Source organism: Chaetura pelagica, unplaced genomic scaffold (genome assembly GCF_000747805.2).
Source record: "Chaetura pelagica isolate M959 unplaced genomic scaffold, ChaPel_1.0 scaffold275, whole genome shotgun sequence".
Classification (NCBI taxonomy): Eukaryota; Metazoa; Chordata; class Aves; order Apodiformes; family Apodidae; genus Chaetura; species Chaetura pelagica.
Window position 1 is genome coordinate 8,062,716 of NW_009953486.1, and position 18,395 is coordinate 8,081,110.

General features: G+C 38.7%; 1 protein-coding gene across 2 annotated transcripts in view; it reads left to right on the forward strand.

The window, feature by feature from the left end:
- SULF2 (sulfatase 2) overlaps window positions 1-18,395 on the forward strand; it is a 56,022-nt gene that overhangs the window by 25,262 nt on the left and 12,365 nt on the right. For both annotated transcript variants that reach the window (XM_009998675.1, XM_009998676.1), the window contains exons 6-10: window positions 881-1,056; window positions 4,085-4,213; window positions 5,136-5,192; window positions 5,902-6,031; window positions 16,381-16,588. In XM_009998675.1, the coding sequence (XP_009996977.1) occupies window positions 881-1,056; window positions 4,085-4,213; window positions 5,136-5,192; window positions 5,902-6,031; window positions 16,381-16,588 (700 nt within the window). The remainder of the gene's footprint in view (window positions 1-880; window positions 1,057-4,084; window positions 4,214-5,135; window positions 5,193-5,901; window positions 6,032-16,380; window positions 16,589-18,395) is intronic.

Sequence of the window (18,395 nt, forward strand, 5' to 3'; positions counted from 1 at the left end):
CTATTTTGATTTTCTATTCAATAAAATGTTTTCACTTTGGATGATCCACTGCAGGCAGAATCAGTTGGGTTGTTTTTTAGTTGTAATCACCAAATTAGCCAGATCTTTTCTGCTGACTTACATGTATCTAATAGTCTGTCAAAATTGAAATACAAAAAAAACCAAAAACCTTAACAAAACAAAAAATAACAAGAGTTTCTTCTGTGCTGATGCTTTCTGCATCTATGTGATAAAAACTGGTATGTGGTTCTGAAGTTGGTGCATTTCACAAAGATTCTCATGTAAATCCATAGAAACAACCATGGAGTTAAAGCTCCTTGTTAATTCTTTAATTTTGTTCTCCAGTTAGAATAAGACTGAGTGATATTTCTCTGGAAGAGATTTTGCAAATACTCTTTGTGATGGGACTCTTTTTTTTTCTGAAGGCAGGGTCACTGAGTGTTGCTTAAATAAGTGTGAGATTCAAAAGGCTGTCATTTTATAAAAATTGTTTGCTGCAGGAAAAAGATAAAGGTAGAGAGAAAACTTCAAAAATGCTTATCACCTTGAAACTTTTATCTCTGTTGCCATATGTATTTAGTACTCTCTTTGACAGCTCTCATGCAAAATACTATACCCAAACACTTTCAAAAATATGTCATGCTAATGTGTATACCTTAAAACAGAAAACAGAAGTTTGTTTTGTAATTGCCACAATATTCAGTGAGTAACATTATTAAGTGATTATAGATTATTCAGAATCCTTCATTGTGCTAACTCAGTGCCATCCTGAATTGTTATTATGTTTGTATATTACACATAGGCAGAAAATTATATCCAGTAGTCTGCCTATAGTATTATTCAGTGGAATGAAACTCATTTCTTTTTGCCTTTTTTTCAGATTTACAACACGTTGGTCGAAACAGGTGAACTGGACAATACATATATAATATACACAGCAGACCATGGTTATCATATTGGGCAGTTTGGACTGGTGAAGGGGAAGTCCATGCCATATGAGTTTGATATCAGAGTTCCTTTCTACATCCGAGGTCCAAATGTGGAGGCTGGATCCTTGTGAGTTCTTGGCTATTGTGTGTATCTGCATATGTAGTGACCAAAAAAATCCTTTGTGTTCCCCTCTCTAGTTGTGTTGACCTGGCATCCAGATGGAGACACAAAGTTCTGCTCACCCTGACTGACTTCCTGCAGAAAAATAAGTCTACTAGGATAGCAGAACTGATGGTATCCATGGTATCTGTGCTACTGATGGTAGCATGTGCTGGTGTAACATACCCAAGGTTTTAGGCCATTGCCTTTTGCTTGTGTTGGTGTGCAGCACAAGCCGTCACACTTTTGTGAATGTAGTTGAAAAGTGACTTAGCAGTATGTCCAGTCTAGGAAATGCTTATTTGCCTCCTTTTGAGGGCTGCAAATAATACACAAAACTGTGACCTTTTCCAGGTAAAAAATATATTGTGTAACATTCACTGCCACGGTAGATAATTATTGCTGAACGTTAAAGTGGAATCACTTGTTTCAGTTTATAAAGAAGAATGTATGTAATAGTTCATATATTATAATACACAAAAGATTTTTTTTTGGTTCATCCTTTTAGACTACATGGTTAGGGCTGTTTGTTGGATGCATGTAAGCATGCAGAGTGTGACTGTTAATTAAAATGGTAGCTTTGATCAGCTAAGACATTATGTAAATACACTTTATAAGCAATTATTTCGATAGCAAATATTTGCACTTAAGTAATGATTTTGGACAGAGTGCCATAATTTCCTACCTTTTATTTATATCAATGTGCATGTTTTAGCATAATTAAGACACACAAACTCTTCCTCACACAATTTTTTTTCTTTACTGCAGGGGAAAAGATCAAATGTGTAGTAGAGTAGCAAGTAGTCATAAAAAAAAATCTCAGGCCATTTGCTGGTTAAATTTACTGATTGGCATTATCAGTAGGCACAAAAATGTTGATTTCTGCAGATACTGCCTGATGTGTCTCATTTATAGCAGTTATGCATGGAAAATAGACAATATTACTTCTCTAAAGAACAGGGGAGGAGTTCCTCAGGTGGAATTAAAGACGTTAACCCCTGCACTGAAATAATTTTGATTGCAACAGCACAGAATTTCAAGTAATCTGGATTAGACATCTAAGAACATGTTCTCTTGCCCTTCAGCTGCTGATTTTGGTCTCACTAGAGATGCAAAGCTAATATGGCCCAAATGGACTGAGGTAGTTTTTCTGCAACATGCAATTCTAGGGACCAGAAACTCTGTCTGCACTGGTTCAAGGATCTTTACACTTAGACATATATAAAAGCTGTGAAACCTTCCCCTTGAATTTTATTTTTCAGTGGCTTCTGAAGATGAAGAAGTATTTGTTAGAATCTGAGTCAGCCTGACAGAGTCTAACAGAACAGAGTCCATCACAGTACAATAAATAGGAAGAACAGCATAAGATGCCTTAGAGGGGAAATACATCAGATAAGAAATTGATCCTCCCTTTCAGCCTGATTTTCTTTAAGTGGTAGAGCTTCAATCATCCCTGTTTTCCATGAACCTTATGTTTTTCCTGCAGAGTAATTGTCATGACTCCCTTTTGATACCAACGAAGATTTAATAGCAGTCGCTGTAGCAAGTCATTACTACGCTCTCATTTCTATTACGAAATATGCTACACCACAATTATTAGTAATTAAAATCAAATTAGGTACATCAATTTAATTCATCATCCATGCTCTTGTCAGTGCCTGCTTGTGTTCTCTCTCAAAAATGTAGAAATTTTTAAATGGTGTCTCATTAATTAGTGTGAATTTAGCAGCTTTCTTCTGTCCTGTTTTTTGAGCTAGAATTCTTCACTGACATGTAGAGTAGTCCATCTGGTCCCATCCTTCCTTTGTGCCTGCAAACCAAAGCATATGTTCACTTTCTTTTTTTCTCACTTTTAAGAAATTGAGTGCCTTCCTTGGTTATTTTTTTTTTATTTTTAAGAACAAAGGACAAGAAAAAGTACACAGCAGATGAACAGTATGTATATGTGTAATATTGTGTGTAGTTACACAATACTGTCACAGACACATTTGAAGTAAGTTTGTATGGTTCAACAGGAACGCTTCTACAAATCCAGACCCATAGTAAAACCAATTCACATGGTTAGAAATTTGGACATTCATTTAGCTACTGAATGCTGGGCTGTGCAACTAAATGCTCTGATCTTTGAACTCTGTGGCAGTTCAAGGGATCTGGGGATAGGAGCTGTCTGTACTATTCAGGATTTGATGCCACTGTTTTAACCAAATCTTAAGTCAGCTTGAGTTAAAATACTGTTATGTTACGCATAGTGGCCAAGGAGCATATCCCATCATGTACTAAGGAACAAGACACGACTGTTTCTAAATATTTGCAAAGTGGACAGCTGCATTTGGGAAGGTTGATATTTTTCGAATTTAAGCTGTGCTTTTATTCTCTCCTATTTCTTTTTTTCCCCCCCTCTATAACTGCTTTCCCTTTGCTTTGTCTTTGCTGATCTCTTTCACTTTTATAGCTCATAGTCTACATTAACAATAAGTTTTAGTTATTTGCTGTAATGCCTAGCGATACATTTCTTATAATACTCTCTTTAGAATATGCTTGCTGTGATACTAGCTGAGATACTTATTTCTATACCATACTTTGAAACAGATAAAGCATGTGATACCTGCCAAATCTACTTTTTAATAGTCATCAGCATATTTGGCAGGCAATTTGATTCTGTAAGACACTCAAGGAGTGTTTCCAAGGCTTTCTCATGCTTTGAAAGACTTTTGAACCCTCTGTTGCAATAATTAACTAGCTTTGCCTTATGAACTACTTTGCTTTCTCAAAAATGCTCTGTGCTACTTTTTAAATCTTCATATTACTCCCTCTTGAGGTTATGCAACTTACCTGTATTTCACATTTTAATTCCCTTCACAGAAAGGGATTTGTGTCTGCTTTTCTTTATAGATGTCACAAAATAAGCCTTTTCAGATCCCTGGCCTCTGTGGAAGAGCTATAGTCATTTGATCATTGAATAGACTTTAAAATGGGTTCTCTTATGTTTTTTCAGGAATCCTCACATTGTGTTGAATATTGATCTTGCACCTACGATTCTAGATATTGCTGGATTGGATATTCCATCTGATATGGATGGTAAATCCATTCTAAAGCTTCTGGATTCTGAGAGACCAGTGAATAGGTAAGAAGTGGAAATGAGCGTGTAAAAATGCATGTTTGTACAGGAAACTAAGCAAGTGCAACATGCAGCAAATTCAAAGGAAAAGATATTAAACTTACTATCTATATGACTGCATCATTCAGTGGAAACTTAAAGACCTCTTTAGCAATGTGATTGAATTCAGTTGTTTACTTTCATCTTGTCAGGTTCATATACTAGTTATATGGCATATGTGGCATCAGGTTATACTAAAATGTAATCTGTGTAGCAGTGAGAGGGCTACACATGATCTTTAGCTATATGAGTTATAGATTTTAGATGTCTCTGTGGCATCTTTGTAGCAAAGTGTTTCATATAGAATAAATTGTAGAATGATTGAGTTGAAAGGGCTGGTTGTGTATCATACTATAATATAAAGACAAGCTAACCCTGAGAATTGCACAGTTAATATTTGAGACCTTCCCTCAATACTTTGAGGAAGAGAATTTGACTGGGTGCTTGCTAGAACAAATCAGCAGAAAAAGGGAAGATAATTTGCTTTACAAGCAAATGGAGGGAGAGGGGGAGAAGAGCAGCTGCTTTAGAATAGGATACTTTGGGGGGAGTGTGCAGGTTAAGAGCCCAAACTGGAGTCAGGAAATCCTGATTTAATATGCGATCCTTTGTGATCAAGGACAATTCAGTTAATCCCCTGTGCCTCAAACATGCTTATGTTGAAATAGTTGTACTGTGTGAATCTGTTGTGGATTTTGTCCCTGTGAGAACGCATCTGTCCTATATTCGTTATTTGCACTGAAAAGGCCTATGTGTCTGTTTCATAAAGCTGGATGTGCAGTTATATGTAGTGTTTATCACCTGAAATGGGGGTGGAAGAGAAAACTAAAGCATGACTCGATTACTGGTTTTGTTGGAACTGTTTCATCCTCACCTTATTTCCTCCCAGGTTCCATTTAAAGAAGAAGATGAAGGTGTGGAGAGACTCATTCCTCGTGGAAAGAGGGTAAGGAAAATGTTAATTACAAAGCACAGTCTTTTTAAATAGAAGGATACTGAATAGGTGAAGCCAAAGCAGCACTCTACCGCAGACTTAAAGCCACTTAACTGCGCCAGCGAGGACAAGACTGCAGTATCCTAATGGCAGTGCTGGTGTGATAGAAGAGAATGTATGGCTTTGCCTACAGCCTGCATAAATGTACTGTTGGGGTGGAGGAAGGGGAGTTTTACTTGGATTGAGAGATGGAAGGGCATCCATTTTTCTCTCAGCTACTGCCCACCCTGCCCCACCCCTCCTACTTGTAGCATGGGAGTAGGAATTACCTTTCCTCTCTGTGTTTGTCTGCTGGCCATTCCATCTACACCTCTGCCTTTGTATGTAACACAGGGCATGAAGGGTCTGCTGAGTGCAGCCCTGTAGAGTGAGGAGGATATGGTCTCTGTCTCATAGACTTTATTCTTGCCTGTCTATCAGACATGAAGCACTATCTTGGCTTTGCATGGCTTTTGTATTCTCCCTGAGAGCATGATATGAATAATTTGTCTGTTATCAAAGATGGTGGTAAGTGCTAGTTTCTACTGGGCTATTAAGTTTTGGCCACCAGTTATGTTATGAACTTGGCAGATAACCTACTCCTCTGAGCCTTTTCAGCAAATTTTATGTGTCTTGGAATAGATATTAAAGCGAAACTTAATATTGTTTTTTTCTTTTCCAGTAAACTGCTGCATAAGAGGGAGAATGAGAAGGTAGATGCCCAAGAAGAAAACTTCCTACCCAAGTACCAGCGTGTGAAAGACCTCTGTCAGCGAGCTGAGTATCAAACAGCTTGTGAACAGCTTGGCCAGGTAGGCCTTTGTACCCCTGACTGAGAGCAAGCAGTTGTAGTTGGGCCAAGCTCAGCACCTTAACTGTGACCGTGTCCTTCACCTGTCATCAGTGCCAGCCTATAAATCAAATGGATCATTCTGCGGCCTCTGCTCAAAACCATGTTACAGCATTTATGAGATTGACTGCCAGTCAGGAAATTGCTGATTCAAGTGCCTCTGTATTGATTCCTGACTACTGTTAAGAGAACTGCCTAGGCTCTTTTAACATTTTATCCCCCAAATAGAATGTGGTTTGGGATTGATTACTGATGAAAAGCTACAATGAACCTAACAGATTGGCCTCCTCCAAATATGTGTAGCTCCCTTTGCTTTGAATTCTTAATTTAACTAATTTTGTTAGTATTTGGAGTACATCTGATAATGGGAAACTTAACCTTCTGTGAACTCGAGGTATCTCTCCTCTTAGTGAAAATATGTTGTGAAAACACACATGCAGTTATGACTGTAGGCAGTCTATGTATATATGGGCACAAAGCTCACTGTGTGTTATTTCTCTTGTTACATAACTGTTCTGGGCAGGTATGAAAATGTGTTCAGTTTTGATCTGAGTTATGTAGAATAAATTCAGGAAACAAAATTTAGAGTAGTATCAATACCTGGTCTTGATACAGGAGAGTGTTCTGTAAATTTACCAGAGCTGTGCAAAGGCATAGCAAAGCTACCACTGGCAGTTCCACTCTTGGGGAGTTTTCTGCACTTTTGGGGGAATTCTCATCCTCTGGAGACACTGCAAAATTGACTCTGTGCCATTGCTTTCTCATCCAGGTACTGGTCAGAGTACCCCCTTCCAAAGGCTCTAACACTTTCTGCCTGTGTACATGTGGACAAAGGGGTGAAGGTAGATAGGTCCACATGCTAACGTGTCTGTTATTAGACAGGCATTACCTCATATCCTGGCAGCTCAAGAGGCCTGTCAGAATAAGTCAGGCTGTGGAATATAACTGTTCTTGCAGGCATGATTTGAATGCCTTACCAAGGCTGTAGTCAGTAACGAGGTATTTAAGCTATAGTAGTTTTTTCCTGCTGTTGGAGGAAGGACTCCCTGCATCTGCCTTTACCCGTCCTGTAGTTCAGTGCACCTGTGAAATGAGTCCATTGTTCCTTAGGTGTTTGGATCCTATTTAAAGGTATAAGCATTTTCCAGATTCTCTTTTCCTCCTGTGGCTTCTTTGTCACATTTAGGATATGGAGAGATTATAATGTCCTCTTCTTCCTAAAAATACTGAACTGCAGTAGTTTATTGTCATCAGATGTCTTGAGTTGAAATTGTAGATGGGTGGGAGCAAGCCATTGTTCTTTGAATTTGCAATGTTCTTTGAGAAACTGGGGGAAAAGTAATTGTTTCTGCTACAACATCATCCAGCAAGTAGTTTGGGGAAACAGAGCTTTTGTTTTACCATCAGTATTTTCCCTTTGAGGGATGTTTCATCTTCCCAATTATTTCAAACGTTATTGTAAAAACAGAGGGGAATAGAGGCTTTCCAATACCATGTTGCCACTGAAGCTGCCTCTTTGCATATAATAGCTGAGCTACATTCCGGCTCTCTTACTCTAATTACGACATGTCTCAGTTATGGAAGAAAGGGGCCTGTATTGTCTACACACATTCACAGACTTAGCTTTTCTTCCATGTAAAAGAAAATGTTTTTGACGTCTGTAAGAAGTGGGAATAAATTCTGTACTCAGAATTGCTAATAAATCCTGAAATGAAGGTGTGCTAGTAAGAGATGCATGTGCTGCATCCTCATTGTCAGGAGACAAAACGAAGAAGAATTGTTTTGAGCAGTTCAGTCAGACGTAATTGGAAGTGATAGGATGAAATTGAGCAAAAAAGAAATTTAAGTTGAACATCAGGAAAAATTGCCTGACAATCAAGTCAATTAGAGTCTGGGAAGGGCTCTCAAGGGAGTCTCAGTCCATCTAACCCCTCCTCTAGAGAATGTGTCCTAGTAGTCTGTCTAGACAGCAGGAATAGTGGGAGATGAATGTGCTTTTATGAGGATAAATTGTGTCTAAATATGGGTGCACGCAAAAGTCTTTTCAGAGTGAAGCAAGACTAACTTCTCAAATGACAAACGGGTGTTGTCTGTTTACTGGTGCTGTTCACAGCTCTGCATAGCAAGTAGAATGAGCCCAAATGAATAACACAGCACTGCCTGTGGGGAGTTTATCCAGATACAGCAGTTATTTAGCAGGTGTCTCCTGATCCTGCAGGACACTTTATTTTTGTGCATCTAAATGTATCTGGAGTGTTCAGTGCAAAAGGCAAATTTTCAGATCCTTATGCAAAGATGAAGAGAAGTTTGGGTCAGAATTAGGTGGAAGCTGGCTAATGTCATTGGGACTTTTTCTTTTGGCTCAAGCAAGTTTTGAGGACCTGCTTTTCCATGCAAAGAGAGAGCTGAGCAGTGCCAGGGAATCTGAAGTGTGAGCAGGAGATGAGAAGCACAAATGGAAGACAAAGACTCATAAGGGGAATGAATGAGAAGAGGCAAAGACAGAGCTTAGAATAAAGCAGAGGTAAAAAAAGCTTTGAATTTGAGATGGAGATTTTTAAATTCTGCTTTGTGAGCATGAAAGTTTGTGAATACATTTCTATCACCACAAAATGTTCTTATTTTGCAAATCTCTGTCACCCTCCTTGACCTATAATTGTTTTGATAAGAGAGCACCAGGATCATGGAGATGAGGCCATTCATGCTGTTTAAAACCTTGTTTTAGAGTCCATTATGTGGGGTTTTTTTTGCCAACAGTAATATATGTAAATTCTTCTGAGTGCAATGGGAATCTGTGTGTTGCCATGTTTTCTTTTTCAGTTAGTAAGGTTTGGTCTGTGTTAGTTATTTGTATCCAACAAAGAGTGACTGTAGGCTCAGATGAAAGAGCAGCTCAGCGTTTATATTCAAGGATTTAAAAGAGATGAACTCTTTCTTCCCACATGAAATAAAAAACATTTATCCTAGTACCTAATGGCTTCCACACAATTTTTTTTTCTCTTCAGTGCAGTTCAGCCTTTCATTCTGAACTGGCTGGTAAGTGGAAGCTGACCCACTTTTATCTGGCGGCCTGCATTAATGTGCTTTTGTGGAAGCCAATTATGATATCAGCATTGCTCTGTAGAGTATTCCCAGCAACTCCACAGTACCATAACAACAGCTGCACAAAATCTCCCTCGAAGTAATTTGCCAACTTTGTGCACATTTGTTAAACATTCAATACCTGCAGCACTGCTGATTGCTACAGGGGATCTATGCTGTACCTGGTAAAAAAAAAAAAAAAAAAAAAAAAAAAAAGGAAAAAAAGGAAATTAAAATACATTCATTTTGTCTTTAGCAGGACCTGCTGTAATACAATCATACTGCTAATTTGTGAAGAAAAAATAGTTGTTTCAATTCACAGTATTTTCTTTTCAAATCCTTTTTATTTTCAAAGTTCTTATGTGCAAATCTGATGCAAGTAGTATTTGCCTTTAACTAGCACTAAAAATTATTATTTTATTACAGTTTTTTCGCTAGGAGAACATTCAGAATGCAAATATTTGCACTTTGTTTCCTTCAGTTGTTTGGAAAATTAAAGGTTTGTTAGTCTTCTCTCTGATTGCTTTGTGATGTACTGGGACCATGAAGGGAAATTCTCTTTTGTAACTGGCATGAAGATATGGTAAGTAAAAGTATGTCACTTACTGGATGGGTTCCCCCAGTTCTGTGACTTAGCATGGTGTAGCAGTGATGAAGCTGTTCTGATCAATGTGTACTTTCCTACAGCAGTTTCCAAGTGGTTCCTCTAGATCATCTTCATGCCACCACAATCATCATTAGCCATTGCCTAGTGCCACGGGTGGAGCAGTAGAAAAAATTACTCCTTTTCCAGAGGGAACTGTAGCTTGAACTTGTGTTAGCTAGACCTAGGAAACTAAGCCAAGTTTTATAAGAAATTTAAAACTGGGAAGAAAGTTTTTCATCATTGTATCTTTTGTGCTTGTCCAGTTCTTTTGTACCTAACAGAGGTATCCTGAGGTTACTAAAGAATTTAGGTTTTGTTGATAAGTAAAATATATTAAGCCAGCTAGAATCCAGATAATTTTAATAGCTCTTTAGGTGGATCTTTGAGTTCCTAAATTCCAGTGCAAGTTACATGTGCTCAGCAACTTTCAGGATCCGGTTCTTAATCTGTGTTTACAACAAGAAACGACTTGTTGATAACTTCATATATTAAAAATGTTATCAGCCCTCAACCTGATAACATTAGGAGGCAACAAACCATAAAATGAAAATAATCATGATTTATTAAGGGCTGTTATTCAATAATTGTATTTCTTATCAGGAATTATAATTAACAAAACTATATAATTTGGTTTCCTCTGTTAGCCAGAAATAGCCTGTAATGATTTCCAGAGGTTATTTTACTTACAGGTTTTTTTTGCTGTTGTTGCTTCACAAAACCAAGAAATTTGCATCTCTTTTAGACTGAGATTTTTTTAAAATCCTTGTCATTACGGCAGCAGATGTTGCAAGTAGCTTGCCAAAATCAATACCAACATTTAGTAAAAACACCAAATTTTTCAAGTATCTTGACAGGAGCAGCAGTGTAGTTTACCTCAAAAGACAATGAGCTGGAGTTGAGGAGACTGGCTTCAGTCTCAGAACTCTTAGGGACTCAATGTGTATCTCAGACAAATCAATTCCCTTTTTGGGGCTGCTGGTTTTTTTCTCTACCACTAATGCAATTTCTGCTTAGGATGCACTGCTCTGCTTCTGCAGTACCTGACACAGCAGCCAGGACCATTTGATACCACAATCCAATTATTATATTAATAATAAATGAATCATATAATTGTAATCTTAAATTCAGCTGAATACCTGATTTTTCACTTGCATGCTAGTTGATTTCCCCAACTACCTCACTTTGGCTACAGTTTTAAGTCATTGAAAAGCCCTTCAAGTTTTCTGTCAATAAATTGTTCCTCCATCTTATAATTTTAAGGTTTGAATGATATGCAGTCTGTGACAACTGAAATTGATCTGAGCCCAGAGGTATGAATCTCCAAAAATCATGAGCTAGAGTAAGGAAATAACGTGCAGTTGGAATGAAGGCAGTGCTGTTTATATACTGGTGACATGAAACAGAAGAAACTAGATTCATCCTTTGCCAGTGGATAAATTGGAAGAAGGTACAGATGGGGAAAAAGAAGCCCCAGCAACAGTGTTAAGATTAAGAAAATCATACCTGTTTGGAAAAGCTAAGGAGCTGGGTATATTCAGACAAAAAGTAGCTCTCTGCACAAAACTAGGAGATGTTATAAAGGACACATGAGCCAGTTACTTTCAGTCAACAAGAACAGAGTAGTAGTGATGTGTATGAGACAGACAATGGGAAAGCTGTAACATCTGAGCAGTGGGATAAGCAGTCAGTAAAAGCAGAACTGCCTCTGGCACAGAAGGGGCTTGTGTCACTTTCTGAATTTTGCTGCTTTGTCCTCATTAGCCCAATAAATAAAAAAAACACAAGGAGTAAACCAAAGCAAAAGAGAAGAGCTAGCTAAAATGTTACTGTGCTGTTTCATACAAGAAAAAACGTATTCTGACTACCCATAAAGGAATTTATACTGGAATATTGAGTATTTCTAGATATTGTCTCCAGCTCACTATCCAATGTGGCAGCAAGGAAGGGGTTTCTGCTTGACTTACTCTTAGTTGGGGTGTAATGCTCTTGGGCCTGGAGAAGGGGATCCTTAAATACCAGCCAGCTTTCACGGACCCCTCTACCCTCCAGGGTGTTATCCCAAGACACTCTCCTGAGCAGATCCCTGAAGGGGCTGAAGTCTGCCCTTCTGAAGTCAAGAGTAGTTAGCTTGCTGTGAGCCCTCCTTGCTGACCTAAGGATCTTGAACTCCACCATTTTGTGGTCACTACAGCCTAGACTGCCCTTCAGCTTAACATCCCTCATCAGCCCTTCCTCGTTGGTGATGACAAGATCCAGCACAGCACCTCTCCTTCTATAAACTAAAGAATGTGGATATTGCTGAAGTGTTTTTATGTCAGGTTGCTGGCAGGGACAAAGAACTTTATTATCTGGTAGAAACTTTGATTCCTAGAGCCTATATTCCTGAAAGTGTTAGGGAGGGATCCTGGCTGGCAGCTAACTGATCAGACAGTTTCACTTTTCACTTTTCTGTAAAAGGGAATGGAATCTCTTTCACTTAACAAAAAGAGAAGCTGATGAGACACAGCATGATGATTTAGGGCTCAGCTCTGAAAGCTGTATGTTTCAACTGAAATCTTTTTTTAGCAAGGCTTGTGTGATCAGCCCTGTTCTCCTGAAGAAAAAACAATGTCAATTGAGAGAGATTCACTGAGGGAAGTGAATGAATTGTAGGAAAAAAATCATACAGGGAAGGTCATGGCTATTTGTTTCTGATTGGAGCCTCAAGTAATGACTTTGAATTAACATCTATGATTGCTGTAGCAGTAAGAAGACATTGATTGATGCATAATAATGCAAAAAAACACTTCATGGTGATGAGGCCCATGAAGGAAATAATGGGCTTTTGACACACAGAAAAGTAAGTCTTTTTCTGCTGAAGGAGTCATTTTCATGTTCAAGGTGAAAAATGCTACTGGAGGGAAACAGGGTATCTGTTCAGTCTACAAACTGCTGCTGTTCAGATTCATGTTTCATTGATATTGAAGTCCTAATTTACTTTTGTTGGTACATACAGCAGGTGGTTTTGGCTAGAGTGTATGTTACAAACTGTGTTTTCTTTTTTTGCCTTTGCCATGTACCGTTGAATAGTGTTTCTGTTCAGTAGCTAATCTCTCCATTAAACTAAAGCCCAGACTCTTCTGCTTTGCACACAAATGCACACATTTGCAATGAGTGGCATGTGTTGTGCAGTGGGAGGTAGGAACTGAGTGGCATGTGTTGTGCAGTGGGAGGTAGGGTCAAGGATGGAGTAGACTGTTAGAACAAGCCCAGCACAGTAAGTGGCAGAAAGCAGAAGCACAGCAGCAAACTTGGCCTGCCTGGAGATGGTGGGAAATATCCAACTGGAACAGCTTCAATGATTAAATGAGGTGTCTGGAAAGTTTTGCACAATGTGAGCTTGATGGACATGTTGCAAAAGCCATTTATCTGGTGACCTGAGTAGCTCTTCTGCAGTCTTTTGCAGGAGGAAAGACAGGTTCATCCTCTAGAGTTTTGATATGAGCTGGGATGAAGATTGTGGGGGAGTTTGGGTTCTCCACTGACTTTAATTTGTGTTAAACTGCCCTTCCTTTCAGGACCTAGCTCTTAAAGAGATACTGCAAACTGTAGAACTTGAATTAGGAGCACATCCTTTGGTCTAAAGAATAAAAGGCCTGAAAAGTTAAGGGCAAGTGGTGAACTAAGGGCATTCTGTTTTCTTGACTTGTTAATCCACTATTTATATATAATTATATTTTGTTGCTGGATAGTTATAACTTTTACCTGCAAGCCAAAGTGTCTCTGGGGCACTCTGGAGTTCTTCATATAGGGATTTAATTATTTAACTTACTATCTCCTATAAAATATTTTAGTTGCTTCCAGGGCTTAACACAGGTTTCTGCATGATGGTATGCTGTGTACTAGAAGCCAGCTTAAAATGCCACAATGTTTAAAGTTTCTCAACTGTCAAGCAGAGGTTTCACAGTTCTCTTGCAGTTACTGCCTTTTTTTTTCCCTAAGTTTGAAAGTTTCCTGTGGAAATGATTGCAGCTGAAATAGCCATGATACTGACCTAGAGAATTAGCATTTTTATTTAGAAGCAGACCAAGGGCAAGTTGTTGAATCCCAGACTTATTCACATACATGCCCATATAATTTTTTTTGAAAAAAAGTAAAAGCTTGAGACTTTTCTTTCCCTGTTCCTCCAACCCCCACATGTCTTCAGTGTTTGCTTCTGAAGTCATTTATGTAGTTCTGCACTGCAGTAGTTAATGCACACAATGAGCCCTTCCAGCAAAGCCTCTAAGATGTTTTCACTGTAGCATGCAGCTGCCTTGGAAAGATTTAAACTGTACCAAAAATTAAAGGGTGTTTTTTTTTCCAGTTCACCTGAAGGGGAAAAATGAGCATCACTTTCTTGACAGGAGATGAAAGAAACAGAGAAAAAAATGTTTTTTGGGCCACACATCAGAGCAGTTATTTACAGTCGTTCTCATCATGGCATTTAACTTGCCCTCTGTTGAATCCTCATTTTTCATGTATCAGACACATACAGCATAGAGCTCTACTGAGGAGAAAATGCAGTTTGTTCATATATTTTCAAAAATAATATTCAAATTAATTGAAATGTGAAACAGCAACTAACATTTTTACATCTTTTTTCATTGTGAAATAAACAGTTGTTTGTTCTAGCAGAATAACTTTTACTTCAAACCTCAGTCTGTGCATCAATCAGTTAAACATTTCTAAAAAGTAGTATGAAAAAGACTCAGAAATTCTTCAAAGGTTAGTTTTGTTCTACAGTCCACCTAGGTAAATGTGTCCTGCTTTACAGATGGAGACAGTCATGCAAAGATGTCTGATTCCAATGTCTTATTGTCAGTATCTCTCAATGTTTTCCTGTGACTCCTTGTGCTGAAAGTTAAGCCAGGTTCATCTGCATCATTACAAGGCTTGGACCGTACAGGAGGTTGGACACGGTATCTGTACCCAAGAAGCAGTTACAGCTCAGGAGACCTGTTATCCAGTCGCCTGAGGAAATAAGTGGATACACCATAAAACTCTGATGGTTTTAAATGAGAGGATCTCCTGTGGACATAGATAAATACACTGTAACTGGCTGCTTCACTTCTGAGTCTTTTACATTCTGTGTTATAAAACCACAGTGATACTGTTTTCTTACTTGTTGTCATGCAAGCAAGGGAGTGAATTTCAATGGAAAATGTAGGCTTTGTTGTCCTAGCCTAGGCACACACACCTCTCTGTGGGAACTGAAGTGACTGAAGCTCCCTTATGGAGCTGTAGGCTGCTGTAAAATGTCATCTCACTTGGGAGCTGGTGCCATTTTTTCTTCTGTTCTTTTATTTGGAAAATTCTCAATATTCCAGTGAGTCCTGGAGGCACAGACTTAGGATTTTGTAATAGGGAAAAAGAAGGAACGCCTCTCAAGACTCAGCAAAAAGCAAAAGTGTTTCTGAGAGTGTCTATTTAAAGCAGTAGCAACTGCTACTGTGAGGGTTCTTTATGTATCTCATAGCATAGCTCTGTAGCTGGTAGTGTGCTGGTAAATAAAGGAGTAGGTGAAATTATTTTGGGATGTATCTGGAAAGTGGATAAAACTTCCGTGCCAGATTGAAGGTGGCTAAACTCTCTTGCCTGTGGCGCAGCACAAAGTGATCTATAGGCAAGATACTTCAGGTTTTGAGTTACAGAAGGAATTGGAGATTACAAATGAGGTTTACGCCAGTTTGAGTGGAAGAGGGAGGGGATTCTCACTTCCCAGCATCCAGTGCAGCTCATAATTGCTAGTCAAGCCCAAGGGTGTTGAATGGGAAAAGCTATTAAGAGAAACACTCAAGATGGAGATAAACTCTAAGTACATCTAACTACAGACTTCCATAGCTGATCTCGTCATACCCACACTTTTAAAAGTCAGTGAAGAGAAACGGGATGCTTACGCAGGGCAATTCTTCTTATCTCTTATGTGATCACCTTAGGATGAAGTGAATTATACCTGGAAGTGGCTGTTTGTCTTATTTGACTGTAGAATGAGTCCAGATAACCGTCTCAGACCAGTTCTTTGCAGTACAGGAATCCACAACTTGGAAAACATCCCACGATAGGCAGTTGAACTAGTAAAGTAGTAGACACCTATAAAGAGGTTTTCCCATTGTTGTTTATGAGATGAGGCTGAGACTATATGCAGGCCTGGAGCTTGGTGCTGAGTTAATGGCATAAAAGTGGCAGTTTCCTGCCAGCCTGACAAACACCCTTACTGGTAGGCAAGGATTCTTTTCAGACCTGTGGATAAGGCTTTAGCATCCTTTGTTTATGACACAGTTACATTTCTGGAAGTTGTCACTTGTCACTTACATGTTTTAAGCTGTAGTATTGACTTTGTTAAGACGTTTCAATTGTTCTGCCTCCAAGAAACAGACACAAGTGTGTTCCGAAGAATTCCTGTTTTGTCTGAAAATGACAGGTTGCAAAAAAAATGTGCATGGTAGTGGCTGATAGATGAGCCCTGGTTTACTACAATGAGGAGTCTCTGCTTGCTTGCTGGAGCTGTCCCTTAGACAAAGCACAGCTGGGACAGAGTTTTAATGGCCAAATTTTTCTTCCAGAAATGGCAGTGTGTGGAAGATGCTAGTGGAAAGCTCAAGCTACACAAGTGCAAGGGAATGGCAAGCTTGGCAGCTGCAGGCAACAGCAAAGGCACCTCCAATATTTTGCCCAAGTATTATAACAGGAATAGTGAAGACTGCAACTGTGAGGAGAATGAGTACAAGCTAAGCCATGTTGGACGGAGAAAGAAACTCTTCTCCAAGAAAAGTAAGTGATCCCACTGTATCTTCTGTGTCTGCTTTAGTTCACTGATTTGATTATCCTGATTTTCATGGGCATTCAATTCTGTCGACATATTTACCATGTATCTACCTGTGAAACAGTATGTCTCATATTGGACAATGAGTTTTGAAAATATCGCTGTCTGTAGGAAGGGGAATGTTTTGATCCAGAATAGGGTCCTGTATTTATATCTTTTCAAAAACTGGGAAGTGCAGTACACATTGAAGTGGCAAGTAGCATATTCTTACAGAGCCCATGAAACATGGACAGTGTTTTACAGCAAATACTCCAGTTTTCAGTAGGTACTTCAATGCTTGGAATTGTTACTACAGTGATTTATTTTTAATCAAGGTGCATGTGCTTTGTTACAGAAGCTGCTTGCTTCTGACACCTTTTCTTTGGGCTCAGTCAGCAAAGACAAGGCTGACTTTTAACCAGAGATCATGTCAGAAGGGGATCACTCTGTTTCTAGTTTCCTTGGCACAGATCAGGTGGTTTTTCAGAAAGCCCACTCCACTGGCTCTGTATTAAACCTTAGACAGACTAACAACTATACTTGAAGTACATAGTCTAATTATAGATTAAAGAGGCAAACGGCAGCACAGAATTATTATTCACTTGTAATGTTTCTTTCGTCTCACTCCACAAATACAGTGCCTTAATTATTTAGCAGATTAGTCTTTCTGTATAATGACCTGGCACAAGCTTCAAACAGAAAGTTTAAATTGATTTTCTCCCATTATATTTGTCTTGCAAGCTGATTAGTACCTGCTAAGCTAATTTTAAGTTGAAAAAAATTATTGGTTCCAGGATGAAATTACTCAACTGTACTTGCTGTTTAAATATGTGGCACAGCAGATAATCTTTAAATAACACTAGAACTTGCAGTTCAATTAGGTTGGGTTATTTTTTGAAGACACACAGAAGAAAGTTCAGTAATGGAGAGTCAAATAACAGGAGTAGATCGAAGGCACTTAAATAAGAGGAGGAAAACAATTTAAGTGAGGGCAACATAATGCTATCTGATAATCCTCAACGCTTAAGTAATTTTCATCTGTGTCGTGCTTCCTAAATATTAACTAATTTTTACAACATCCAGAGGAGGTGGTTAAGTGTTTTTAGTTTACGTATGAAGAAGGTTGAGGTTAAAAAAAGAGAAGGTTTCTCCCTCTATCAAAGGGATGAGAACTGAGTTTTTTCCTGTGTGTTCTGCTCAGAAGAGACAGTTGGTTCTACACCCTTCAGCTCCCTCATTTGGTGAGTGCATGGGATGTTACTGCAGCCCTGCTTTAATGCCACCAAATGCTACTCATCAGATTGAACAGCAGCTAAATAGAAAATAAACATTTCAAACTGGACACATTAATGCTTTAGTTCAGAGCAATAGTGTAGTTTTGAAGAAAGCACCCTGATTGTTCCCTTCTGTCTTGCAAATAGAGGTGAATTTGCAGAGCAGTTGTGATGGGTTCTAATCTGTAGTTATTTGCAGAAAACTAAACTGGATATCCTACTCCTAGGGTGCATCAAGTGTGTTGTAAAACCTTATGAGGGTATAAGGACTGTCTTTTAGAAAGATTCAAGTCAGTCCTGTGTAGTGAGAACATGTGATCTAAAAGACCAGACTGAACTGCTGATAGAGGGGCTGAAGCACCAAACGTTCTCATACAATAATTATGTTCTAATATCAGCATGGTTAAGACCCATTGTCAAGTGCATCAGTGCAATTAGGAGCCAACAGTGTTTTCTAAATTCAGTAAATTAATTTGCAAACCAGAACGTAGGTGTTGCTGGG